General features: G+C 35.9%; 1 protein-coding gene across 1 annotated transcript in view; it reads right to left on the bottom strand.

The window, feature by feature from the left end:
• LOC127856633 (tRNA (guanine(10)-N2)-methyltransferase homolog) overlaps positions 1-27,141 on the bottom strand; it is a 36,483-nt gene extending 9,342 nt beyond the window's left edge. The window contains exons 1-12 of the mRNA XM_052392952.1: positions 27,046-27,141; positions 24,983-25,045; positions 18,803-18,876; positions 15,821-15,902; positions 15,178-15,270; positions 14,335-14,475; positions 12,704-12,764; positions 11,774-11,869; positions 9,319-9,399; positions 8,743-8,910; positions 5,701-5,770; positions 2,510-2,647 (exon numbers count right to left, since the gene is read on the bottom strand). Of these exons, the coding sequence (XP_052248912.1) occupies positions 2,510-2,647; positions 5,701-5,770; positions 8,743-8,910; positions 9,319-9,399; positions 11,774-11,869; positions 12,704-12,764; positions 14,335-14,475; positions 15,178-15,270; positions 15,821-15,902; positions 18,803-18,876; positions 24,983-25,045; positions 27,046-27,135 (1,157 nt within the window). The 5' untranslated portion in view covers positions 27,136-27,141. The remainder of the gene's footprint in view (positions 1-2,509; positions 2,648-5,700; positions 5,771-8,742; positions 8,911-9,318; positions 9,400-11,773; positions 11,870-12,703; positions 12,765-14,334; positions 14,476-15,177; positions 15,271-15,820; positions 15,903-18,802; positions 18,877-24,982; positions 25,046-27,045) is intronic.
• Between the last annotated feature and the right edge of the window lie 599 nt (positions 27,142-27,740).

Below are 27,740 nucleotides of genomic sequence, written 5' to 3'. Positions count from 1 at the left end.
TGCTCAGGCTAATCAGGGACATCACTTTACACTTATATGCAGTCTGCTCAAGCTAATCAGGGACAGCACTTAACACTTATATGCAGTCTGCTCAGGCTAATCAGGGACAACACTTTACACTTATATGCAGTCTGCTCAGGCTAATCAGGGACAACACTTTACACTTATATGCAGTCTGCTCAGGCTAATCAGGGACAACACTTTACGCTTATATGCAGTCTGCTCAGGCTAATCAGGGACATCACTTTACACTTATATGCAGTCTGCTCAGGCTAATCAGGGACAACACTTTACACTTATATGCAGTCTGCTCAGGCTAATCAGGGACAACACTTTACACTTATATGCAGTCTGCTCAAGCTAATCAGGGACAACACTTTACACTTATATGCAGTCTGCTCAGGCTAATCAGGGACAACACTTTACACTTATATGCAGTCTGCTCAGGCTAATCAGGGACAACACTTTACACTTATATGCAGTCTGCTCAGGCTAATCAGGGACAACACTTTACACTTATATGCAGTCTGCTCAGGCTAATCAGGGACAACACTTTACACGTATATGCAGTCTGCTCAGGCTAATCAGGGACAACATTTTACACTTATATGCAGTCTGCTCAGGCTAATCAGGGACAGCACTTAACACTTATATGCAGTTTGCTCAGGCTAATCAGGGACATCACTTTACACTTATATGCAGTCTGCTCAAGCTAATCAGGGACAGCACTTAACACTTATATGCAGTCTGCTCAGGCTAATCAGGGACAACACTTTACACTTATATGCAGTCTGCTCAGGCTAATCAGGGACAACACTTTACACTTATATGCAGTCTGCTCAGGCTAATCAGGGACAACACTTTACGCTTATATGCAGTCTGCTCAGGCTAATCAGGGACATCACTTTACACTTATATGCAGTCTGCTCAGGCTAATCAGGGACAACACTTTACACTTATATGCAGTCTGCTCAGGCTAATCAGGGACAACACTTTACACTTATATGCAGTCTGCTCAAGCTAATCAGGGACAACACTTTACACTTATATGCAGTCTGCTCAGGCTAATCAGGGACAACACTTTACACTTATATGCAGTCTGCTCAGGCTAATCAGGGACAACACTTTACACTTATATGCAGTCTGCTCAGGCTAATCAGGGACATCACTTTACACTTATATGCAGTCTGCTCAGGCTAATCAGGGACAACACTTTACACTTATATGCAGTCTGCTCAGGCTAATCAGGGACAACACTTTACACTTATATGCAGTCTGCTCAGGCTAATCAGGGACAACACTTTACACTTATATGCAGTCTGCTCAGGCTAATCAGGGACAACACTTCACACTTATATGCAGTCTGCTCAGGCTAATCAGGGACAACACTTTACACTTATATGCAGTCTGCTCAGGCTAATCAGGGACAACACTTTACACTGATATGCAGTCTGCTCAGGCTAATCAGGGACAACACTTTACGCTTATATGCAGTCTGCTCAGGCTAATCAGGGACAACACTTTACACTTATATGCAGTCTGCTCAGGCTAATCAGGGACAACACTTTACACTTATATGCAGTCTGCTCAGGCTAATCAGGGACAACACTTTACACTTATATGCAGTCTGCTCAGGCTAATCAGGGACAACACTTCACACTTATATGCAGTCTGCTCAGGCTAATCAGGGACAACACTTTACACTTATATGCAGTCTGCTCAGGCTAATCAGGGACAACACTTTACACTTATATGCAGTCTGCTCAGGCTAATCAGGGACAACACTTTACGCTTATATGCAGTCTGCTCAGGCTAATCAGGGACAACACTTTACACTTATATGCAGTCTGCTCAGGCTAATCAGGGACAACACTTTACACTTATATGCAGTCTGCTCAGGCTAATCAGGGACAACACTTTACACTTATATGCAGTCTGCTCAGGCTAATCAGGGACAACACTTCACACTTATATGCAGTCTGCTCAGGCTAATCAGGGACAACACTTTACACTTATATGCAGTCTGCTCAGGCTAATCTGGGCAACACTTTACACTTATATGCAGACTGCACAGGCTAATCAGGGACAACACTTTACACTTATATGCAGTCTGCTCAGGCTAATCTGGGCAACACTTTACACTTATATGCAGACTGCACAGGCTAATCAGGGACAACACTTTACACTTATATGCAGTCTGCTCAGGCTAATCAGGGACAACACTTTACACTTATATGCAGTCTGCTCAGGCTAATCCGGGACAACACTTTACACTTATATGCAGTCTGCTCAGGCTAATCAGGGACAACACTTTACACTTATATGCAGTCTGCTCAGGCTAATCAGGGACAACACTTTTCACTTAAAGGAAGTCTCTTATTAATGTAAATCCAGTTCAGGAAAGTGTCGTCCATGATTAGCCTAGGCAACCTGGGACAACACTTAACACATAAGATTAAACCCCATTTACCCAGAATGAAGCTCATATTATTCTAATGATGGTACCTACGTATGCAACTGAACAGGAAACCAGTACACAAGTCTGCCATTCACGTGTAGGTATCGGGCAGCAAAGTTCAGCAAGTCTCTGAAGATGTCAGATAGATGGTACTCTGTCCTTTGGGCTATATGGGTGCCACCATTCCGTCTAAAACAGTATCAATGACATTGATCTTTGCACATGCATGGAATAAATCAGTGTTTTTTTTTCACAATTGTGGGAATGGGCCTGGTCTCTTTGGATTGGGAAAAATTGCATCGTTCTGACTAAAAATGGAAAATTGAGGTTGACGTTTTTTGCTATCAACTACTTTAAAATTGAAATAAAAGTGATTTTACAAGAAACCTTCGGAGATGGTTGATGCTCCCAAAAGGATTTTTTTTGTCACAATATTGCACTATATATTCAGATAAAAGGAAATGTCTTGAGGGCACAGTAGTTGGGGGGACATGAATTTTTTTACGGTATATAAAATTTCAAAGGGCCATAACTCTGTGAAAAATCATCCGACCAGAACCCGCTGATAATATGCACTTTTCCTCTTGGTAGTGAAGCTTCCCATAAAGTTTCATTGAACTTCGGTCAATAGTTGCTGAGAAATAGCCCGGACAAGAATTGCACTATTTGTACAGTTAATGGAAAATTTCAAAGGGCCATAACTCTGTGAAAAATCATCCGACCAGAACCCGCTGATAATATGCACATCTCCTCTTGGTAGTGAAGCTTCCCATAAAGATTTATTGAATTCCGTTCATTAGTTGCTGAGAAATAGCCCGGACAAGAATTGCACTATATGTACAGTTAACGGAAAATTTCAAAGGGCCATAACTCTGTGAAAAATCATCTGACCAGAACCCGCTGATAATATGCACATCTGTTATTGGTAGTAAAGCTTCCCATAAAGTTTCATTGAATTCCGGTCATGAGTTGCTGAGAAATAGCCCGGACAATAATTGCACTATATGAACAGTTAATGAAAAATTTCAAAGGGCCATAACTCTGTGAAAAATCATCCGACCAGAACCTGCTGTTAATATGCACATCTCCTCTTGGTAGTGAAGCTTCTCATAAAGTTTCATTGAATTCGGGTCATTAGTTGCTGAGAAATTGCCCGGACAAAAATTGTGCACGGGCGGACACACGGACGGACACACGAACGGACGGACAGACGAAGCGGCGACTATATGCTCCCCCCAAAATTATTTGGGGGAACATAAAAATGTATACAATGTACTTTTTCTATAGTGAATGGTTTTTTATATTGGACCTGAAATTTAATGAAAATAACAGATTGTAAAGCGATGGACTTATTTACCAAAATTAATTTGAAGTTTGATTTTATACACAGTGCATTCAAGGATCCTGCATTGTTATAAAATATGGCAGGCTAATAGACAGCTGTATCCTCTGCAGTGATACTTTTCACCTTGAAATGCTGACCTTATTTTTAAGCAGGCTTGACTGACTCAAGACTGCTTGACGTCTTCTGAATGATGTTAACTTTTAGTAAAAATCCTTGAGTGGAAATATGAGATATAAAGCAGACAAAAACAAGTGACCTTGAGCCAGAGCGACTGACTTATGCCTTCTACACATCATCTTCATGACCTTAAAATGATTGCCATGTTTCAGGAAACCCTTTCAAAGGCTTCATATATTTGGAGAGCTTGCAAAAATGGAAGCACAAACCTTTGACCTTCAAATGTGACTTTGACTGTTAGCCAGCACGCCTGACTCATACCTTCACCTATATGACCTAAACATTGTAGCAAAATTTTACCAACATTCTTCAATGGGTAAAGGAGATATGGGTCAGACGTGAAAATACAGGCTCAAACATTTGACCCCAAGTATGACATTGTCCTTGGACTTGCCATTCTTCCCGAGGCTTTTCCACTTCATCTAAATGACCTTTACATTGAAGCCATATTTCATGAAAATCATTTATAAAGTAATCAAGGGCTGTTTGTAAAACATGCATGCCCCCCTCATATAGGCTGTCAGTTGTAGTGGCAGCCTTTGTGTGATTACGTTTTCTATCACTGTGACCTTGACTTTTGGCCTAGTGACCTGAAAATTAACAGGGGTCATCTGCCAGTCATGATCAATGTACCTATGAAGTTTCATGATCATAGGCCTAAGCGTTCTGGAGTTATCATCCGGAAACCATCTGGTGGACGGACCGACGGATGGACCGACCGACCGACCGACATGTGCAAAACAATATACCCCCTCTTCTTCGAAGGAAGGCATAAAAAGATATGAAGTGGACACAAAAATACACACTCAAACCTTTGACCTTGAATTACAACCTTGACTTTAAGCTGGCATCATTGACTAATGCCTTCTGCACATTTTCCAAATGGCCTAAACATTGTACCTAACTTTTTATCCTTGAAAGAGTTTAAGAGATATGTACGAAACAAAAAATAGATACTCACACTTTTGACTTTCAAGTATGGCCTTGACCCTGATCCAGCGTTAATGACCAATGCCTAAAGCATATTGTCTCAATGACCTTAACATTTAAGCCTAGGTTTCTAAAAGTCCATCAAAATGTGTAATGGAAAAGGAGCAGAAACTAAAATGAAGCCTTTTTAACTTGAAATATGACCTTGACCTTGAGCAGGCGTGACTGACTCATGTCTTCTGAACTTCTTCTCCATGCCCATAACAGTAAAGCCCAGTTTCTTGAAAATCTTTCAATGGGTTTTTGGAGAAACATGAAATTAATATTGACAGACACACCGCCAAATGGACTGACAGAGGGAATGACAAAGGGCATTTCTATAATTCCCTACCCGCTTTGAAGCAGGGTATATATACATGTATCCTTTAGATACGTATTATTAGAATTAACTAAATATTTTTTAAACATTTTTTTCAAATAGTAAACTCCTCAAAATACAATTTTAGCACACATCTTCTTAAAAATTCATTGTTTAGGTATTTTCTTTCTTTCATGGCTATTTTTTCCGTATTTAGGGAAATGATATGGCCTTTCATTTAGGGTATATTTTATCATAAAAATATAGAAAGAAAGCAGAAACCTAATAGTTGTGAACAAAATTGTATCATTTTTATACAAATCTCTTAGAGGAAAATGCCTATAATTGGTCCCTGTCAAAGAAAAAAAATCCCTGATTTTGTAAACTAGTCCCTAAAATAGAAATGAATCTTGTAGTGCATTTGTTACTTACTGCTCATCTGTTAAACTCAGTGTAGGGTTGAAATCAATCTTCTTTGCTCCTTCTCTAATACCATACGGTGCTAAAATACGAAAGCAATTTCTTGTTGTAATGTTTTCATAATTGTGCAAAAAATACATCAAGTATAACATGGCCTTTCATTATGGTTGTGCATTACAGATATGTAGCCATTCCAACTTTGTTTCTAAACTTAAATGCTCAAAATTATACATGAGAAAATTTGAAACCGTTTTCAAATTAACCCTTTGCATGCTGGGTAATTTGTCTTCTGCTAAAATGTCGTCTGCTGAATTTCTAAAAATAGCATTTTCTTCGATTTTTTTCAAAGAATACTCTCAGAACAGCAAACAGTTTGGATCCTGATGAGACGCCACATTCTGTGGCGTCTCATCTGGATCCAAACTGTTTGCAAAGGCCTTCAAAATTCGGTTCCCGCACTGAAAGGGTTAAAATGAATATAAATTCGCATCAGAATTACAGTTACCCTTTTTGATTGACATTTAAAGGGGCCTTTTCACAGATTTTGGCATTTTTTTAACTTATTCATTAAATGCTTTATATTGATAAATGTAAACATTGGATCATAAAAGCTCCAGTAAAAAATCAAGAAAAAAATTTAAAAAAGGAAAAGAACATTGCCCGGAGCAGGTTTCGAACCAGTGACCCCTGGAGTCCTGCCAGAGTCCTGAAGTAAAAACGCTTTAGCCTACTGAGCTATTCCGCCGAGTACACATTTTTGACGTATTTTATACCTTATATAAGCAATCTTCATAGTTTCACAAAATTTAACGACAAAAACAGAACTTTCCAAATTATTCAATCGTTTCACGTTGCAACGCTTTATAATTTTTAGGTTTTAAAATCGTCAAAAGATGCATATAATGGCTATATTAGAGCATGGTTAATGTTCAGTATTACTGTTTCCTCACAAATATCATAACTAAAACGAAAACTTACGAATCTGAAACAATTTTTTTCTATTTTGTCAATTTACCAAAGCGTGAAAAGATCCCTCTAACAAAAAAGTCATTTTCCCCACAAAACACGATGAAAGCCTAGTATCAAGATAGAAAGTAAATACCCTAAATCATAGTATAGTATAATATTTAAACTAGAAATGGCGCGGCAGAGGCCGACGCGTATCCCCACGCCGCATGTTTGACCCAAGGGCGCCCCAGGGTTGATCATGGGGCCATGCATAGTTGAGATTGACTGTATTGTCATAAGAGAAGTTCAGTATCAATTAGAAGTGAATGGGTGTAAAAATAAAGAAGTTATAGTAAAAGGCAATTTTGGGAGGGTGTGGCCTATGTGGGCGGGGTGCCCCAGGGTTGGTAATGGGGCCATGCATAGTTGAGATTGACCGTATTGTCATAAGAGAGGTTCAGTATCAATTTGAAGTGAATCAGTGTATTAATGAAGAAATTATAGTAAAAGGCAATTTTGGGCGGGTGTGGTCTATGTGGGCGTGGCGCCCCAGGGTTGGCAACGGGGCCATGCATAGTTGAGTTTGACCGTTTTGTCATAAGAGAGGTTCAGTATCAATTTGAAGTGAATCAGTGTAGAAATGAAGAAGTTAATGTAAAATAACCTAATTTTTTTTTATAGTAAATGGATTTTTTTGGTGGGTGTGGCCTATGTGGGCGGGCGCCCCAGGGTTGGGATTGGGGCCATGCATAGTTGAGATTGACCCTAATGTCATAACAAAAGTTCAGTATCAATTTGAAGTGAATCCGTGTAGAAATGAAAAAATTATAGTAAATGGAAATTTTTGGTGGGTGTGGCCTATGTGGGCGGGGCGCCCCAGGGTTGGGAATGGGGCCATGCATGGTTGAGATTGACCGTATTGTCATAGGTGAGGTCCAGTATCAATTTGAAGTGAATCGGTGTAGAAATAAAGAAGTAAATGTAAAATAACCTAAAAAAATGAGTGATAATTTCTGACGCGGCCCCACCCCAACCCCTATAACTTTTGACCCAGGGGTCAGATCAAAATTCCAAATAGTGCACCGTCGCACATATGCTCATAGCTACCATGTGTGTAAATTTCAAGGTTCTAGTGCTTTTAGTGTAGGAGGAGATAGTGGCCAGGACGGACGGACGGACAGACGGACGGACAGACGGACGGACGGACGGCGGAGATCACCACAATATCCCCACCTTTTTTTCAAAAAGCGTGGGGATAAAAACTAAAAATTTGGGGAAAAGAATTTCAATCATACATGCATTTTTACAGTTATGACAGACACAAGTTATTACATGAAGACAAATGTTCACAGTGATTTTTTCTCAAAATTACAGCCTCTTTTATGCTATTTCCCAGGGCTAAAAGTAACATATTAAAAAAAAAAACTGCCCAAAATGTCCTAAAAAATGCCTAACTTTTCCAATAAACTAAAGTATTAGTTTATTGAGTGTATCATACAGCAATATAATTCCAAAGCACTTTGTAATATAAATTTTAAACCTTTGCATGCTGGGTAATTTGTCGTCTGCTAAAATGTCGTCTGCTGAATTTCTAAAGTTAGCATTTTCTTCGATTTTTTTCAAAGAATACTATCAGAATAGCAAACAGTTTGGATCCTGATGAGACGCCACGTTCTGTGGCGTCTCATCTGGATCCAAACTGTTTGCAAAGGCCTTTAAAATTCAGCTCCAGCGCTTTAAGGGTTAAAATGGAGTTCAACATGCACTTATAAACAATTGGAATACTGTTACTGATAATCTTATTCATAATTTTTTATTTTTTCCCACTATCATTGTTTATCATACAATTTTTCCCCATCACAATGGCACAGGCTGTAGAATATAAATGAACAAAAATAACTGGGTCATATGGCAAAGTGGATATGTTGTCCAACTAGCGACCAGGAGGTCATGGTTTCCTTCCCACTGTGGTAGCTTTCTTAAAATATTCCCAAAAGACATAAAGCACTGTTTCTATCCAGAAAACAGACTCAAAAGCGTTTTAATAAGCCATAACCTTTTGATACTTTTAAGCTTAAATAAACAGGTTTGAATGTTAATACGTACGATCAGTAATTATTGCGTCATAGAATGTCTGCTCTCTCCACATATGGGGTTTTGAGGCGTCGGCTACCAACACGTCTAAGAAGTGCTTTTCTAGCCCATACTGATGTAGGTTAGAGTACACGCTCTCGTCAGACTGCCGTTTTTTCATGTTGCAACGAGACGGTCTGGCTGAAAAGTTAATTTGTTTGATTTCAAACCCTAAAGTAAAGATGGCTATCAAACCATAAAGAAAGAGGGCTATCAAACCATAAAGAAAGAGGGCTATCAATCCATAAAGGAAAGATGGCTATCAAACCATAAAGAAAGAGGGCTATCAAACCATAAAGAAAGAGGGCTATCAAACCATAAAGAAAGAGGGCTATCAAACCAAAAAGACAGAGGGCTATCAAACCATAAAGAAAACCATAAAGAAAGACGGCTATCAAACCAAAAAGAAAACAATAAAGAAAGACAGCTATCAAAACATAAAAAAATTGCAACTGTGCAGACTTATCTGGGACAACACTATACTCACATGCATTAAGCCCAGTTTTCCCAGGACAATGCCCCACTATACACATTTGCTTGGACACTTACACTTTGCATGTAGCAGCAGATAGTCAATGTCTGTACCCATCACATAGGCCCCCTTGGCAGCTGCTGACACCAGAAGGCTGCCTGGAAAGATGTTTGGTCTTTTAAATTCAAAATTTGTAGAAAAACGTGACAAATCAATTTAAAGGGACCTTTTTACATTTTGGTGAAATGACAAAATTGAAAACAAGATGTGTTTGTGAAACACAATGTCCCCCTATATATGACCTTGACCTTGTGAAGGATGACCTTGACCTTGTGAAGGATGACCTTGACCTTTCACCACTCAAAATGTGCAGCTCCATAATATACACATGCATGCCAAATATCAAGTTGCTATCTTCAATATTGCAAAAGTATTCATAAAATAAGCGATTTGGGCCACATATATTTGACCTCTGACCTTGAAGGATGACCTTGACCTTTCACCACTCAAAATGTGCAGCTCCATGAGATACACATGCATGCCAAATATCAAGTTGCTATCTTCAATATTGCAAAAGTATTCATAAAATAAGCGATTTTGGCCACATATATTTGTCCTCTGACCTTGAAGGATGACCTTGACCTTGACCTTTCAACACTCAAAATGTGCAGCTTCATAAGATACACATGCATGCCAAATATCAAGTTGCTATCTTCAATATTGCAAAAGTATTCATAAAATGAGCGATTTTGGCCACATATATTTGACCTATGACCTTGAAGGATGACCTTGATCTTGACCTTTCACCACTCAAAATGTGCAGCTTTATAAGATACACATGCATGCCAAATATGAAGTTGCTATCTTCAATATAGCAAAAGTTATTGCAAAATGTTAAAGTTGGCGCAAACAGACCAACAGACAGACCAACAGACAGACAGGGCAAAAACAATATGTCCCCCACTACTATAGTGGGGGACATAAAAAAATGTTTCAGATGTGCAAACTTTTGTTGAAGTTATGACATTTGAGAGCTAACAGTGATACTGAACATTTACTCTTCCCTAAAATATCCATTATATGATCTTTTAATGATTTAATAACCTGGAAATTATCAAACGTTACAAACAACAAACGATTGAATAATTTGGAGAGTTCTGTTGTCATTGTTATATTTTGTTACATTACGAGGATTGCTTATATAACATTCAAAATCCATGACTCACTTTAAGAGCAAGGATGGCCAAGTGATTTAAGTGCTAGAATTGTATTCCAATGGTCAGTGGTTCGAGCCCAGTTGCAGTTAACTTTTTTTTTCTTTCTTTAATTTTAATCTTGTCTTTTACTGGAGCTATTTAGTTCCAATGTTTATCAAAATTAAAGCATTTTCTGACAAACTTTGTAACATGCCAAAATCTGTGAAAAGGTCTCTTTTAACTCTATCTAAATTTAATCTTTCTTTATTCCTATATTTCTGAGTTTAATCACATTTACACTAATTGCTTAACGTGTAGAAATTCGAGTTATTTTTTATTCTATGTCAAGAAATACTATTTTCTGATATTGAAATCATAGATGACCATTAAAAATTACTTAAGCTGTATTGACCATGGGAGATGAGACCAGCAAAACTTTGTTTTCATAAATGATCAATGAGCCATCTCATTGGCTCTACGTCAAAAGTCTTTCATTCAACAAATGAAATTGTGGATTGATTAACAATTTCAGTGTTTGCTTTTGGTGTATTTACAATTATTAAGTCAACTGTTTGTTCTTTTCCAGGCTTCGTTAACTGTTACATCTAAGAGAACTTACGTTAGGCAGAAGGTTGGTTGCTCATAACTTTAAATGACAGAGAACTTCTGACAGCAAAATTTGACAATGGTATTTACTGTACCAGCAGTCACGATAATCAAATATTCTTGATATGTTCCTACGATGTTATTTAATAAACATATACAATTTGTACAAATATCCTGAAAATTAAATTATCTTCAAACATGGCAGAATAATTTTCATACACTCACAATCAACAAATACTAGTATTTTGTGAAATATTTCTCAAAAATAAATGGAACACATACACAATACATGTTCCTTATAGCAAGCAATAGCCAAAATGTTAACGCTAGATGTGGTCAGGTAACATTGATTTAATGCGATAAAAAATGCTTTTTAAAAAGTTTTTGTGTCACAATATATACCATGTGAATTTCAGGCTTCGATATCCAGACATTAACTAGCGAACGCGAGAATGGCTGAAGCAAAATATTCGTTAATTTTGAGTATTTTTTAAAATTATATTTATTCCCCCCCCCCACTGCTGAAGCGGAGGGATATTGTTTTATATTATTCGAATAGTAGATATCGAAAATAGGCTTATACCATTTCAAAAAATACTTTCTTTCCTGTCAAAAAATACTTTATTTACAAACCAGATATTAGACTTGAGAAACAATAATAATCATCAATTTACAGAAATACTTCTACAATAATTATTATGTCCGCAATCGGAACGTTTCTTTGTCTCACCTGATCCAACAAAAGGGTCCAATACCACCATGTTTGGCCCCACCTTAGCCAGGTTCGCCATTATCATAGAGAGAGCAGCATCCATACTAGTGTTGGCTGAAATCAAAAGATACTGTATATTCACTTATTTTCGATGACATGGAAATTTAGTGGATTCATACAAATCTTTTTTGTTGATCATAAATTGGTAGTTTTAATAATAATGTCTGATATGAAACTTTCCGCGTGAATGTAAGTTGGTAGTTTGATTCAATGGTTGAGAGAAACCACAAAAATCTACAAGATTTGGTGGTTGAGAGAAACCACAAAAAACTACAAGATTTGGTGGTTGAGAGAAACCACAAAAAACTACAAGATTTGGTGGTTGAGAGAAACCACAAAAAAACTACAAGATTTGGTGGTTGAGAGAAACCACACATATCTTCAAGAGATCAATGAAAGCTTGTCATATTTTTTTTTTTAGAGGTCACAGTGACCTTTACCTTTGACTTAGTGACCCAAAAATGTGTGTGGCCTGTAGAACTCATCAGGGTGCATCTACATATGAAGTTTCTAAGTTGTAGGTGGAAGAACTTTGATTTTAGAGCCAATGTTAAGGTTTTAGCACTACGCCGGCAAGCTGGCTATGACAATACCTCGGGTTTCTCCGAAAACAGCCGAGCTAAAAATTGAGCGGCAATTAAGTTAAACCTCAATTCTCCTGATGTCCATGATCTGTCTTCATTGAACATAGCATGGCTAAAGAAAGTGCTGTCATTTTATGATTGTTAGTTTGTAAGCTTTACCTATACAATGGTGTTCTCTTAAATTTTGGCAAACAATGAAGTTCAACATCAATTCTTCTTATGTAAATAATCTATGTACATGTACAATAACCATTATATGATAAAAAGTGTCGTTATTTTAATATTTTAAGTTTGAGACGTTTACCTATAAAATGTCTTTTCTGCAGATGAAATTCATTTATTTTGTCTCTTTGCCCATCTGCAATCTACAATCATTTAAAAGAATATTATGTTTACTGGGTGGTATTCAAACAATTACAGCCAACAATAATATTTAAGGGATTATGTCTATACATGTAAATAAGGGTCAGAACTGTCTTGGTTGTGCTTAAATAAACATTGAATGTTTTTTTTTTGTTTTTGGATTTGTCCCCATTTTAAGCAGCATTTCTGTCAAATAATGGCAGTCATTTTTGAATAAGTTACATTATCTGATGTTGGATCGTGTATCTGCAGTACCTAATTGAATCAGATGCCGGAGGACAATGGCTATTTAACCCTTTCAGTGCGGGAACCGAATTTTGAAGGCCTTTGCAAACAGTTTGGATCTAGATGAGACGCCACAGAACGTGGCGTCTCATCTGGATCCAAACTGTTTGCTATTCTGATAGTATTCTTTGAAAAAAAATCAAAGAAAATGCTAATTTTAGAAATTCTGCAGATGACAATTTCCTAGCATGCAAAGGGTTAAATGATTTCACAGCCGGAGGACAATGGCCATTTAACTGATTTCACAGTGTTTTTTTCACCATTTTGGGAATGTGGCTGGGGCCCTTTCGATTGGGAAATATCGGGTCCTTTTGACTAAAATTGGAAAATTGATGTCGTTGATTTTATGCTGATAAATATTTTTAAGTTGATAAAAAAAGTGACTTCAATATAATATTTTCTAAGGTTCAACTTATAGAGCTGGATTTGGAGATGAATGACATGTTTATACTTATTTAAAAATATATTCTTTTTTGGAAACATTAAATTGGGAATTTTTAGGTCCCATTTGGGAAAAATATACACTTATTTCGATTGGGAATGAGTTGCCCCACTGGACCAAAATTGGAACTAAAACACCACTTTTTCATGACCAATCGCCACACAAGTTTTGTGGCAGGGCCGGTGATTTAACCACTCCCCAGATTTGATGTCCAGCTCTCTACCAACTGAGTTAACACTAAAACATCTTACAGATATTAATTTTCAAATATGGACAATCTTTATAAAATGCATATAGATAAATGTACGTATCTTAGTTTCAATTGTTAACTTCAAAGCAAATTTTTTTTTAAAGCTCCCTTAGCTTCCCTAAAAGATAAATGCCCTTTGGAAAGATGCGCACACCAAAGAGAAGGTAAGCCATTTTGCATAATACACAAATTTGACCAGTTCATCTATATTTTATACATGAGTGTTAAGAAATAGGAACAAACAACTTTTCACCAGAAGTAAAATATTGTTTTTTTACAAACAATGAGATATCCAATAATGTTTTACTCTCTAGAAAGCAGTCCTTTCTCATAGTTCACCCTTAAGCACCCTTAAGCTTACGTTAGTAGGTTGCTGTGGTGTAGTGGGTATAGTGCCTGCCTAGCGACCCCGTGGTTATGGGTTCAATCACCACATTGACAGCATTCTAAAGATCTCCTCCAAAGACACAAAGTGCTGGTTCTACCCAGGATACAGACTTAAGAACTTTTCAAAAAGCCTTAAGCTTGTAAGCTAATCACTTTAAATAATTAGGTTTAATCTAAATAAATAGGTTTAAAGTAAAATTCAAGTTACCCATTTAGCAAAGAAGACTTGCTCTGGTTCCTTTGTCGGCTTGCCCATGTTGGACCCATAATCCTCAATAATGTGATACGCATGTTGGTGGTTCTTCAAATCTACTCTACCCTCAAATGCCAAAACCTCATGTGGAAGATTCTGGCAATTAAAGTTACCCACACACTTGTTTTACACTTTACAACTGAGATACGCACTTTGACGCGTTTGTAGTCCCTTGGAAAATTAAATAACATTTAATACCTTTCTTAATATATTCAAGTTTTAAAGGCTTCATGTCTAACAACTAATACTGATGAGCAGCAAACAGCATCAAACATGAACAGACTGGCAGGCTGTTCTGGTTTTATGCTGGTTGCTTATTGCCATTTTCACCTTGCTTTAGAGCATAAAAGGTTTAAACGGCTTAATTTTTTTTAACAGAGACACTGCTGCAAGGTTTTGTTTATATGATGATCTGTAGATCTAAGTACCTTGATGCAAAAAGCAAAGTAAACAAATTTGCATTAACTGTTCTAAGAATGAAAATACTTAATTTAATTCTATGAATACAGGAATTTATCAATTTATTAACATGTCAGCGTTACAGCTTTATCAAAATTGGTATATTGGAGGTAGTATCAACCTGATTACAACTTACATGTAGTTTTAGTGCAATTTTATACCAATTTTTGTTCCAATCCATCCCCTGACATAAAATTGGCCACACAATAGGACAACTTTATTACTATATTAAAAACTGAGCTAACAAATTCCTTTTAAAACTGCAAGGCCCAGAAGTTTGGTATATGGCATTTCATATCGTGGTCCTCTACTATGTTTGTAGTATGAAATTATTGGTACCTCTATAATCTCAAGTTTTCTTTTGGGTGGAATTTTCTTGTTGAAGCTCGTAACTTGAAACTTGTAAGTATCACCTGATGTTATATAAGGATCCTGAAATAAAGATATAATAACAATTAATACAGTAACTGTAAACTTGTAATTCTATTACACGTACCAGATACGCAATTGCTGGTATTAATAAACACATAATGCTGAATTAAATATAACATTTAGATTTTTCATGAAAAGTTTTCTCAAATATGGCACATCAATCAACATCATTCATTTGACGGTAATTTATAAAGAACATCTTTAACTATTTTTTTTATTCATACGCCATTTTATTATATCTTGTAAAGCTTTAAAGAAACAACCACTTCAATGCTTAATAATTGTGATAAAGAATATGAAAGAGCAATATGGGTTAAATGACTGGATGAACAACTTAATTAACAACAACAGCATAAAGATAGTGTAAATCATGTGTGGCAACAGGTTCATTTAAAATAAGAAAATTGAAGCAACACAAATATTTGCTTGAAGGGTGTCTCATTATGCCCGAGCTATAAATCCAACAGTTATAAAATATTTAATATTCTTCCTTAACCAAACTAACTGAGAAACTAAATTTTGTTATAAACATTTGTTTCCATTTACATACTAGAAATTTTGCTGGCAACTTTGAGAGAGATTCATTTAACTCTTTGTGTGTTTTGCCTTGCGCCCAGAGCTCATAGACTGATCTGAAACAACAGCGACAAACACATGTGTTTTCATAGCATACAGCAATAGCTTAAAGCCACACACCTTGAAATGAAATACATGGCATAGTAAATTTAAGTATAAATAAGAAACATATTTTATCTATGCCAATTAGAATATATCTGGTGGTTACAAGGTAGAAATCCTTATTTTTTGCGCTTTAAATCTTATAAATAATCGCGTTTGTCGAAATGAACGTATACGTCTACAAATCCTACTTTCGGTTATAAAAGGGGTACTGTTTGAAAAATAATAAATTACTTGATAACTAGGCTATAGATTTAATTTTATCTATGCCAAGCAGAACATATCGGGTGGTTACAAGGTGGAAATCCGTCTTTTTTGCACTTTAAAACTTTAAAATAATAAAATAAAATGGATGTATCCCTATAGAAATCCTACTTTTGGTTTTAAAATTTAAACTAGAAATGGCGCGGCAGAGGCCGACGCGTATCCCCACGCCGAATGTTTGACCTAGGTGTGCCCCAGGGTTGGTAATGGGGCCATGCATAGCTGAGATTGACCATATTGTCATAAGAGAAGTTCAGTATCAATTTGAAGTCAGAATCGGTGTAGAAAAGAAGAAATTATAGTAAAAGGCAATTTTGGGTGGGTGTGGTCTATGTTGGCGGGGCCCCAGGGTTGGTAATGGGGCCATGCATAGTTGAGATTGACCGTATTGTCATAAGAGAGGTTCAGTATCAATTTGAAGTGAATCGGTGTAGAAATGAAGAAATTATAGTAAAAGGCAATTTTGGGTGGGTGTGGTCTATGTGGGCGGGGCGCCCCAGGGTTGGTAATGGGGCCATGCATAGTTGAGATTGACTGTATTGTCATAAGAGAAGTTCAATATCAATTTGAAGTGAATCGGTGTAGAAATGAAGAAATTATAGTAAAGGCAATTTTTGGTGGGTGTGGTCTATGTGGGCGGGGCCCCAGGGTTGGTTATGGGGCCATGCATAGTTGAGATTGACCCTAATGTCATAAGAGAAGTTCAGTATCAATTTGAAGTGAATCCGTGTAGAAATGAAAAAATTATAGTAAATGGAAATTTTTGGTGGGTGTGGCCTATGTGGGCGGGGCGCCCCAGGGTTGGGAATGGGGCCATGCATGGTTGAGATTGACCCTAATGTCATAAGAGAGGTCCAGTATCAATTTGAAGTGAATCGGTGTAGAAATAAAGAAGTAAATGTAAAATAACCTAAAAAAATGAGTGATAATTTCTGACGCGGCCCCACCCCAACTGCTATAACTTTTGACCCAGGGGTCAGATCAAAATTCCAAATAGTGCAGGGTCGCACATATGCTCATAGCTACCATGTGTGTAAGTTTCAAGGTTCTAGTGCTTTTAGTGTAGGAGGAGATAGTGGCCAGGACGGACGGACGGACGGACAGACGGACGGACGGACGGCGGAGATAACCACAATATCCCCACCTTTTTTTCAAAAAGCGTGGGGATAAAAAAGAATAAATTACTCGCTAACTAGGCTAAAGATTTAATGGCAATTTTGCACACTTTCAAATTGCATCTACCGGGTATATGTATTGATTAACATGCATTTCATTTCAAGGTGTGTGGCTTTAACCCTGTACCACTTAAAATTAGATACATATTTTGAAATGTTTGTAATCCCTTAGAAAGATATATTTAATGAAAGACCTTTCTTTCTAGATTCAAGTTTAAAAGGCTTCATTTTCAAACCTCAGATACTGATACTGATGATCAGCAAAAAGCATAAAACCTGAACAGACTGCGAGTTATATCTCGAAGGCTGCTCTTGTTTTATGATGTTTGCACATGTTTTATGATGTTTGCAAATGTTTTATGCTGTTTGCACATAGCCATTTTCTCTTTGCCTCTGAGTGGGAAAATGCTAAAATAGCTTTTTAAAACCATTTCAATTCAATTGAAATTGATAATATCATAAAGCATTTGTAATTGTGTAATTTTGAGTGTTTTTGAATTAGTCTCAAAAAATGAAGAAAAGCATATTAATTGCTCACATACATAACTTACGAATGTGGGAAAGTCCTGATGGTTTGAACATTTACCTTTTGATACAGAAGTCTCAGGATAAATTTAGAGAAGTTAGATTGGTTGTTGTTTTTCGTTTGTTCAACTTAGTTTTTCTCATAATAATATCTATGCAGTGCCTATACAAACAGGTCTGTGAACAGGTAAATTCAATTGGCTTTTTGAGCAACACGACTATTATACCTTAACTGATTTACAGAAAAACATGGTAAGAATAAAACTTGTGCCATATATCAGATGCCCCCCAAAACTACATCTTATACAGTAGACAAAAAAACAAAGGGCCACAAATTAGTCAAAATTTGTGTTAGCCAACAGGTCTTTCTTAAATATCATCTAAACATTAGGGTCATCCAACTGACAATGCTGAGCACTCAGTGTTTTTTTTCTATTTTGAGAAAAGGAGTCTGGTCAAATTGGGATTTTGAAAATCGATAAAATGGAAAATTTGGGAATTATTTCTCAACAAAATGGACCAAATAGGGAATTTTTTTATCAACAAATATTGACACATCAGAACAAAATCATATAAATCATAGTTATATACTTTGTAAGATGTTTATGAAATAAAATTGAGATATAATAATCTAAAGACACTTATTTATTAATTTTTTTATATTTTTTTTTTACAATTTCGGTTTGGGGTCAGGTCTGTTTGCTTCTGGATCGGGTTTATTTTACGGCCTTTTAAAAATAGCCGAGACAGTAAATTGAGCACACTCAACCAAGTTCTAACGAGGAACACAAAACACAAGAATGTACGTACATACCCAAAGATGGAGAGACATGTGCAAGGCGTATTGCCTACCGCTCAAAGGAGGCATCAAAAACATTTATAAAACTCACTTGATCAGCACAGCCCGGCTTGCAATCTGTTGTGCACAGTCAAGTGATGGCAAGTCTAGTTTCAAGAATGGTGACTGAAGATGTATAAGAATTATATGAGTTGGGTTCGGGGAGAACTGGGATTAAGACATGTGCCTATAGTGTCATCCTAGATTAGCCTGCGCAGTTTGCTCGATTTTGGTATAAAAGAGACTTCATATAACCCTTTGAGCGCTGGAACCGGATTTTGAAGGCCTTTGCAAACAGTTTAGATCCAGATGAGACACCACAGAACATGGCGTCTCATCTGGATCCAAACTGTTTGCTATTCTGATAGTATTCTTTGAAAAAAAATCGAACAAAATGCTAATTTTAGAAATACAGCAGATGACATTTTAGCAGACGACAAATTTCCCAGCATGCAAAGGGTTAAACATACAATTTCAAAAAAGAGGAAAGTAAAGTCCATGATTACACTGTGCAGAAAACACTTTAAGCACATGCATTAAGCCCAGTTTTCCCAGAACAAGGGTAATATTATAAATACAAGATTAAAGGCACTATAAAGGTGACAAATCCAATTATTATGCATATCAACTGGTCTGATTTTTACCGGATTTCAGTTACTCTTGCATAAAAACTGCTAATAAAACAGCTTAGGTACAACGTTGTCAAGAATTATGGAAGATAAACCCGTTTAATAAATGGAAGAAATGTTTACATTTTTGCAACTAACGTGATGTGTAGACTCAGAGCGGTGACATATGCTAAAATTAGCCGAAAGAAAATTTAATTTTAATTCTATTTTAAACAACTTTTAACCAGCAGAAAGTAACTTATAAGATCACTACAAACGTTTTAACCATTTAGAAGAGACCTACTTTGTGGGTGATACCGGAAAACGTTAAAAATCATCGTTATATTTTTGGTGACCTGAGTCACTTTCACTTTCTCTTTTCCGAGTAACAGCAATGTAAATAAACTGATTGTTTGTAAACACAATTGACTTGGAGGACACTTTATTTTGAGCTCAAAACAAGTTGTATTGCTCATTATCCCCACGCTTTTTGAAAAAAAGGTGGGGATATTGTGGTTATCTCCGCCTTCCGTCCGTCCGTCTGTCTGTCTGTCTGTCCGTCTTGGCCACTATCTCCTCCTACACTAAAAGCACTAGAACCTTGAAACTTACACACATGGTAGCTATGAGCATATGTGCGACCCTGCACTATTTGGAATTTTGATCTGACCCCTGGGTCAAAAGTTATAGCGGTTGGGGTGGGGCCGCGTCAGAAATTATCACTCATTTTTTTAGGTTATTTTACATTTACTTCTTTATTTCTACACCGATTCACTTCAAATTGATACTGGACCTCTCTTATGACAATACGGTCAATCTCAACCATGCATGGCCCCATTCCCAACCCTGGGGCGCCCCGCCCACATAGGCCACACCCACCAAAAATTTCCATTTACTATAATTTTTTCATTTCTACACGGATTCACTTCAAATTGATACTGAACTTTTGTTATGACATTAGGGTCAATCTCAACTATGCATGGCCCCAATCCCAACCCTGGGGCGCCCGCCCACATAGGCCACACCCACCAAAAAATTCCATTTACTATAATTTTTTCATTTCTACACGGATTCACTTCAAATTGATACTGAACTTCTCTTATGACATTAGGGTCAATCTCAACTATGCATGGCCCCATTACCAACCCTGGGGCCCCGCCCACATAGACCACACCCACCCAAAATTGCCTTTACTATAATTTCTTCATTTCTACACCGATTCACTTCAAATTGATATTGAACTTCTCTTATGACAATACAGTCAATCTCAACTATGCATGGCCCCATTACCAACCCTGGGGCGCCCCGCCCACATAGACCACACCCACCCAAAATTGCCTTTTACTATAATTTCTTCTCTCTGATTATACTCCTTTAATTGACGTTTCGGCATAATGCCTTTATCAAAACATTGGAAATTATATGTTAACTACATTTTTACGTCTTTTGACTGCACAATTTAAATAACAAAGAAAAATGTTTTTAAACGTCAAATGACGTTGTACATGATGACGTCATAAATGGCGTTATATAAAATGGCGCCAAAAAAATGTAAAAATTCGCCAAAAATGAAATGACGTTAAACACTTACATATTGTATCTTATATAATCCTATGTTAAATGTGTGCTTTATATATTTAATAAATTGATATTTTACAATAAAATAATCATCATCATATGTAATTATAATCTACCTTAACTTATTATCATAAATTAAATAGGGTAAACTTATTTAATGACTCTTATTATTTCAATCCATATCTATGTATAATATTCAAATGATATTTGATTAAATAATCATATATACTTGCTATTCTATATATCATATACACATTATGGACAAGATAAATTGCATAAAGTAATGATATTCTAAATTGCATAAAGTAATGATATTCTAAATGGCATAAAAGAAAATGGACAGTCAAATATCACAAGACAAGAAAAACAAGCATTGCACACGTTACTAAATGATTCCAGTATAATAATAAGGCCTGCAGACAAAGGTTCTGGAATAGTGATAACAGACGCAAATGAATATGTAGAAAAACTCCGGAATGAACTTAATGACAGCACATCATATGAAAAAACTAATGGGAATGGACTTGACAATGCAAACACAAAGGTGAAGCAACTAGCAAATAAACTATTTAAAAACGGCATTATCTCAAAGAAATTACAACAATACTTGATACCAAAATATCCATCAAGAGGGAAACTTAAAGGAAATCCAAAAATACATAAAAAAGGCAACCCGTATAGAACAATCGTAAATGGCATTGGAACAAGTACTGAAAGAATGGCAGAGGTAGCAGAAAAGGAGCTAGAAACCTATGTTATAGAAACACCAAGCTATATAAGAGACACCACAGCATTTTTAAACGCTATAGAGAGGGAAATAACTACACCATTACCAGAAGGAATTATCTTATACTGTTTTGATGTTGTCAAGTTATACCCATCGATTCCAAAGAAAGAGGGCCTAGAGGCGTGCAAACAAGCTTTAAATGAACGCTGTACTAAGACCATCAACACTGAAGCGGTGATTGAAATGATTGAAACTGTTTTAGAAAATAATGTGATCGAATTTTGTGGACAAGAATACAGACAAAAAGAGGGAGTAGCTATTGGATCGAAACTTGGGAGAAATTATGCCTGTTGTTACATGAGAAAATGGGATGAACAATTATCTGAATACAATAAACAACCAATATTCTATAAACGTTTCATAGATGATGGGTTTGGACTATGGACACATGGAATTGACGAACTCATGAAATTTTTCGACTATGCTAACAAAATACATGAAAACATCAAAGTAGAATTAAGATGGAACACAGCACAGATAGATTTCTTAGACACAAAATTCAACTAGAAGATAATAAAATAACAACTGATTTATACTCAAAGCCAACTGATAAACATCAATATGTCCAATATGACTCAGACCATCCAACAAATGTGAAGAAAGCAATACCCTATGGATTAGGAATACGTTTAAAAAGAATATGTTCTGACGAAAACAAATACAGACATCGTAAAAAAGAACTAAAACAGAATCTACAAAAAAGAGGATATCCAAATAAATTTGTAAACCATGAGCTATCCCGAGTTGATAATTTAAATAGGAAAGACTTACTTAAGAAGAAAGAAACAAATAAAACAGCCAACAAGAGAGTACCACTAGCTATAACTTATTCAAACAACCTTCCAAATATCCACTCAATAATTCGAAAACATACAGACAAACTATATAAATCAGACAGAATGAAAAATATATTCCCAGACGTACCAATAGTTGCATACAGACGAGATAGGAATATCGGTGACATTTTAGTTCATGGAAAAACAAACAAAGAAATAAACAAACGTTTTCAACTAATACCACAATCGTGTAAGACTAATTGTATAGTCTGTAAAATGTTGACAAGAGGTTTTCATAACAACCCAAAAAGTGACATTCCAAACGAAGCAATAAAACAGAACTGTAACATTTATAACTTGGTGTACGGTATATTTTGTATTAAATGCCAAAAGATGGTATACGTCGGAGAGACGAGCAGATCATTAAAGGAACGTGCCAAAGAACACGAGGCTGACGTGCGACTACGAAGAGAGAAACCAATCTCAGAACATTTCAATGGTGCAGGCCACAGAGTGCAGGATATGGGTGTATCAGTGTTAACACAAATAAGAGACAGTTCCCATTATTACAGACTTATTAAAGAATTGGAATTTATAAAGAAGTTTCAAACGCAATCACCAAATGGACTAAATACAAAAAATCAACTTGATGTCCTGCTACGGGAAACTATCTTGTAAAAAATATATGTGAAAAACATTTGATATTAATCATCAACATAAATGGATGTAAAACTAATAGTACTTTATGCAATTTATCTTGTCCATAATGTGTATATGATATATAGAATAGCAAGTATAGATGATTATTTAATCAAATATCATTTGAATATTATACATAGATATGGATTGAAATAATAAGAGTCATTAAATAAGTTTACCCTATTTAATTTATGATAATAAGTTAAGGTAGATTATAATTACATATGATGATGATTATTTTATTGTAAAATATCAATTTATTAAATATATAAAGCACACATTTAACATAGGATTAAGATACAATATGTAAGTGTTTAACGTCATTTCATTTTTGGCGAATTTTTACATTTTTTTGGCGCCATTTTATATAACGCCATTTATAACGTCATCATGTACAACGTCATTTGACGTTTAAAAACATTTTTCTTTGTTATTTAAATTGTGCAGTCAAAAGACGTAAAAATGTAGTTAACATATAATTTCCAATGTTTTGATAAAGGCATTATGCCGAAACGTCAATTAAAGGAGTATAATCAGAGAGTTATAAAATTTTTTAATATCCCTTCGGATAATTCAACTGAGCTTATAATTTCTTCATTTCTACACCGATTCACTTCAAATTGATACTGAACCTGAGACTCTTATGACAATACGGTCAATCTCAACTATGCATGGCCCCATTACCAACCCTGGGGCCCCGCCCACATAGACCACATTCGCCCAAAATTGCCTTTTACTATAATTTCTTCATTTCTACACCGATTCACTTCAAATTGATACTGAACTTCTCTTATGACAATACGGTCAATCTCAACTATGCATGGCACAATTACCAACCCTGGGGCGCCCTGCCCACGTATGTCACACCCACCCAAAATTGCCTTTTACTATAACTTCTTCATTTCTACACCAATTCACTTCTAATTGATGATGAACTTCTCTTATGACAATACGGTCAATCTCAGCTATGCATGGCCCCATTACCAACCCTGGGGCACACCTAGGTCAAACATTCGGCGTGGGGATACGCGTCGGCCTCTGCCGCGCCATTTCTAGTTTTTTATTGTTATGTCCAATAGCATATATATATATTGATTTTTGATAACCTTTATAAATAAAATATGAAAAAAATATTTAAAAATTGGTAAATAATTACGGATCTTCACCTTTATAGAGCCTTTAAAACAACCTATACAGTAAGTGATAGCAAATAGAAAAGATGCACATTGCTTCCATTTGAACATTATCATAAACATGATAATATAGTACATAATAATTGTATCATTGTTATTTAAATATATAAAAAACAATACTGTACTTGTTTTTTTGAGCTTCTATGAACTACATAGATATTAAACAATAATCTTTTGTGATTGCTGTGAAATTTATGTTATGTCAGGTTTTAAGACAAAAAGTTGCAGATTCATTACCAAGGAAAGGTGATTTGTAAATTGTTTGAGAAGGAATTTGTTAAAATATTATTTGGATGGAATTTTATAAATTGTTAGAGACATCATAGTATAACACAGTACTTATTGTTACATGTCTTGATACATATATATCTAACGCTTAATTGCTAAGTGTCTTTAAGTCTGAGGATTACGTTACATACCAGAGACAACCATTTAATGTTATTTCTACTGGGAAGAATGATGGAGATAATGTTACATTCAGAAGATTTGTTTTTGTTTCTACTGCAAAAAGTTAAGCAACTTAATGCTGCTGAGTTCTAAACCTAATTAGACAAAACACAAGACATGCTTACAATACAATAATGCACTTACAAAACCATTTTGGTCAGGCAAACATGTGGTTATTTTGAATAACTTCAATATTGATGCCAGCTCCTGAAATTATTAAACAAATTTAAGTTAAAAAAAAAATCCAATAATAATATTATTATATCACTCCCCCTGTAGATAACTTAATCTGCATTAATCTGGATTAAAACTTATTATTTATCCATCAATACAGAAAATATGCTTCACTATGAAGCTTTCAGTGATGAAACAAGTTCAATTTGAGAGGGAAAAGAGGCCGCACTTGAATATTTGACAAACAAAAAGGCCTCGGAGTGTGATTCAAGTAGATTAAAGAACAAAAGCAAGAGCTGTCTCCATAGGATGACATATATGCCCCCAATAAACGCTTTGATAGAAGTTATTGAAATGCACTAATAAACCCCGTGACCTTGTTTTTGACCTGGCATGAACCATATTCGAACTTGACCTAGATATTGTCTAGATACAACTTCTGACCAAGTTTGGTAAAGATCGGATGAAAACTATTTGAATTAGAGAGCGGACACGAAAAGTGTGAAAGACTGACAGACTGACCGACGGACAGTGCGAAAACTATATACCCCCTTTTCTTCCAAAGGGGGCATAAAAATATTAAAACCAAATCAAAGTGTTCTAGAGATTACTGGCCAACAATACATGGATGAAATTGATCAAGAGCTAAACAAGGAAACTCTGCACCAAATCCGCAATATAAAGCAAAGAAGAAAGAACCCGTTACAACTATGCAGTCAACTAGTGGTATAATCTCCAAATATGAAGATGACTATGCTGACTATGCTGACTATGTTGCGATTAATGCCAGCCACCAACAATGAATGAACGATCTTACATTAAAATTCTAAGTTGGAGCCAAACTGACTTATGCTGACATTGGTTACACTTGTTAGTCTGCCATGAAAAACACTTTTGTGAAGCAGTGAGTTCAGCGATGACATGTACTGCACTTAAAATGTGGCCTTGTGCAGGTGGTAAAAGGTGTTAGACATTTCTTACAAAATGAACATAGTGCACCCTTTTAGCTTGGCAACAAACTTCAAACAAACATATTATGACTAGTTGTTACAATATTATTCCATATACAAGAAGAAGAAACTTGTATTTTCTTTACTGGCTAGTTTTATTATTCTCTATATTATGTTTATTATTTAAATTGGTGAAAATTGTAGGACTCACACATATAGCATTGGACCTCATGCCTTTTTCTGCCTATCTCACGGGTCCGATAGTCGGACCCATTCCCAATGCCAAATATGCATATTTTTTCCCAATTCTCAAAAAAAAAATCCCAATTTAAAAAAAAAAAAATTTTTTTTTTTTTTTTTAGAAAGAAGTGTCTTATGACCTATGATTATTAGACTCTATATATCAATTTTATTTTGTAAACAACCTACAAAATATATAACCATAATTTATATGAATTTTATCCAAAATGACTGGAAAACTCCCTGCCCAAATAATGCTTTTGTCGATGAAAATTATTCCAAATTTGGAGGATTTTGCGACTCGAAAAATCCTAATTATGCTAGGTACTTTTTCCTAAAATAGACAGAAAAAAGGCCTGGACCTCATATAATTTTAGACCAGTAAGTCCTAAACCAAGAAACCATGTTTAAACTGCAAACACATCACTGGGTACAGCACCTTTTATTTTTTCATTCTCATATTAACATCAAAGATAATGTGAGTTTAATAAAATGACATTAAACAGTTTGGATTGCATACATGTATATGGATGACAACATAACATTAAGGTGACGGCTGAAATTTGAAAAATAATAGTTTTGGCTATAAAAAAGTTTGATTTGCTAACAGAATCCATTCTGTCACTACACGTTCAACTTATTGCTTCAATTCTCAATTCATATAATCGCTTAGGTATGCCGTATGGAAACATGGTTTGCACAGAGGTAATGCCAGCCTCCGAAATTTACATCTGAATTTTTACTACATCATAGCGAGGCAGGTTTATAGTTCTTATCACACACGCATAGACTTAACATAACAAACAACATGAATAACGAAACTAGGAAACACTTGAAACATACAGCAAGTCTAAAATCTACGTGTTCGTGCGCAAAATGTATCAAAATTGACTTCATGCTGTTTACACATGAATTGACCATGGGCGCCGACATCTTTGATTGGGCTACAAACAACTAAATATTAGCCTAAAAATGTTTGACAGTTCGGACTAACGTCACACTCCAATCCAATGCACCAGCATTATACTCTGTCACAGTTCCGAGTGTGGAACTGATTATTGTGTGTTGTTAACAAGATCCATCTGCAATCAACTATGGAAAAAATATGTGAAAAGGTTTCGTTTTATAATTTGTTTAATGCAGGTGTGTACACACAGATGTTCGACATTTCTGTGAATTTTTATTTCACGGGATAATGCAGTGATAATTTGTGCGTACATAAGCTTTCTTTCGACAAACGCGATAGGCGGCATAATTGGCACAATGCGAACTTAATTCTGGGAGTGATCCGACGCGACACTCGAAAATCAAAAATGATTAAACCAACTGGAGACAAACACTATATAAGCGAGTTTGTTTAGCCTGAGATTTACTTGAAACAACCATACTATCTCCATCTGCTGGAGGGATGAGATTATTTTTTCCTTAAAATTGTCTTGCCCGCTTTGTATCTCATATAATCATTAGCGTATGTTCGGAAAACATGGATCATTCACGCCGGCTCGAGGAAGGTCAACGATTTAGGCCTTCATATGATA

This window comes from Dreissena polymorpha, chromosome 13, assembly GCF_020536995.1.
Source record: "Dreissena polymorpha isolate Duluth1 chromosome 13, UMN_Dpol_1.0, whole genome shotgun sequence".
Classification (NCBI taxonomy): domain Eukaryota; kingdom Metazoa; phylum Mollusca; class Bivalvia; order Myida; family Dreissenidae; genus Dreissena; species Dreissena polymorpha.
This window is presented reverse-complemented; position numbering and strand designations above follow the sequence as displayed.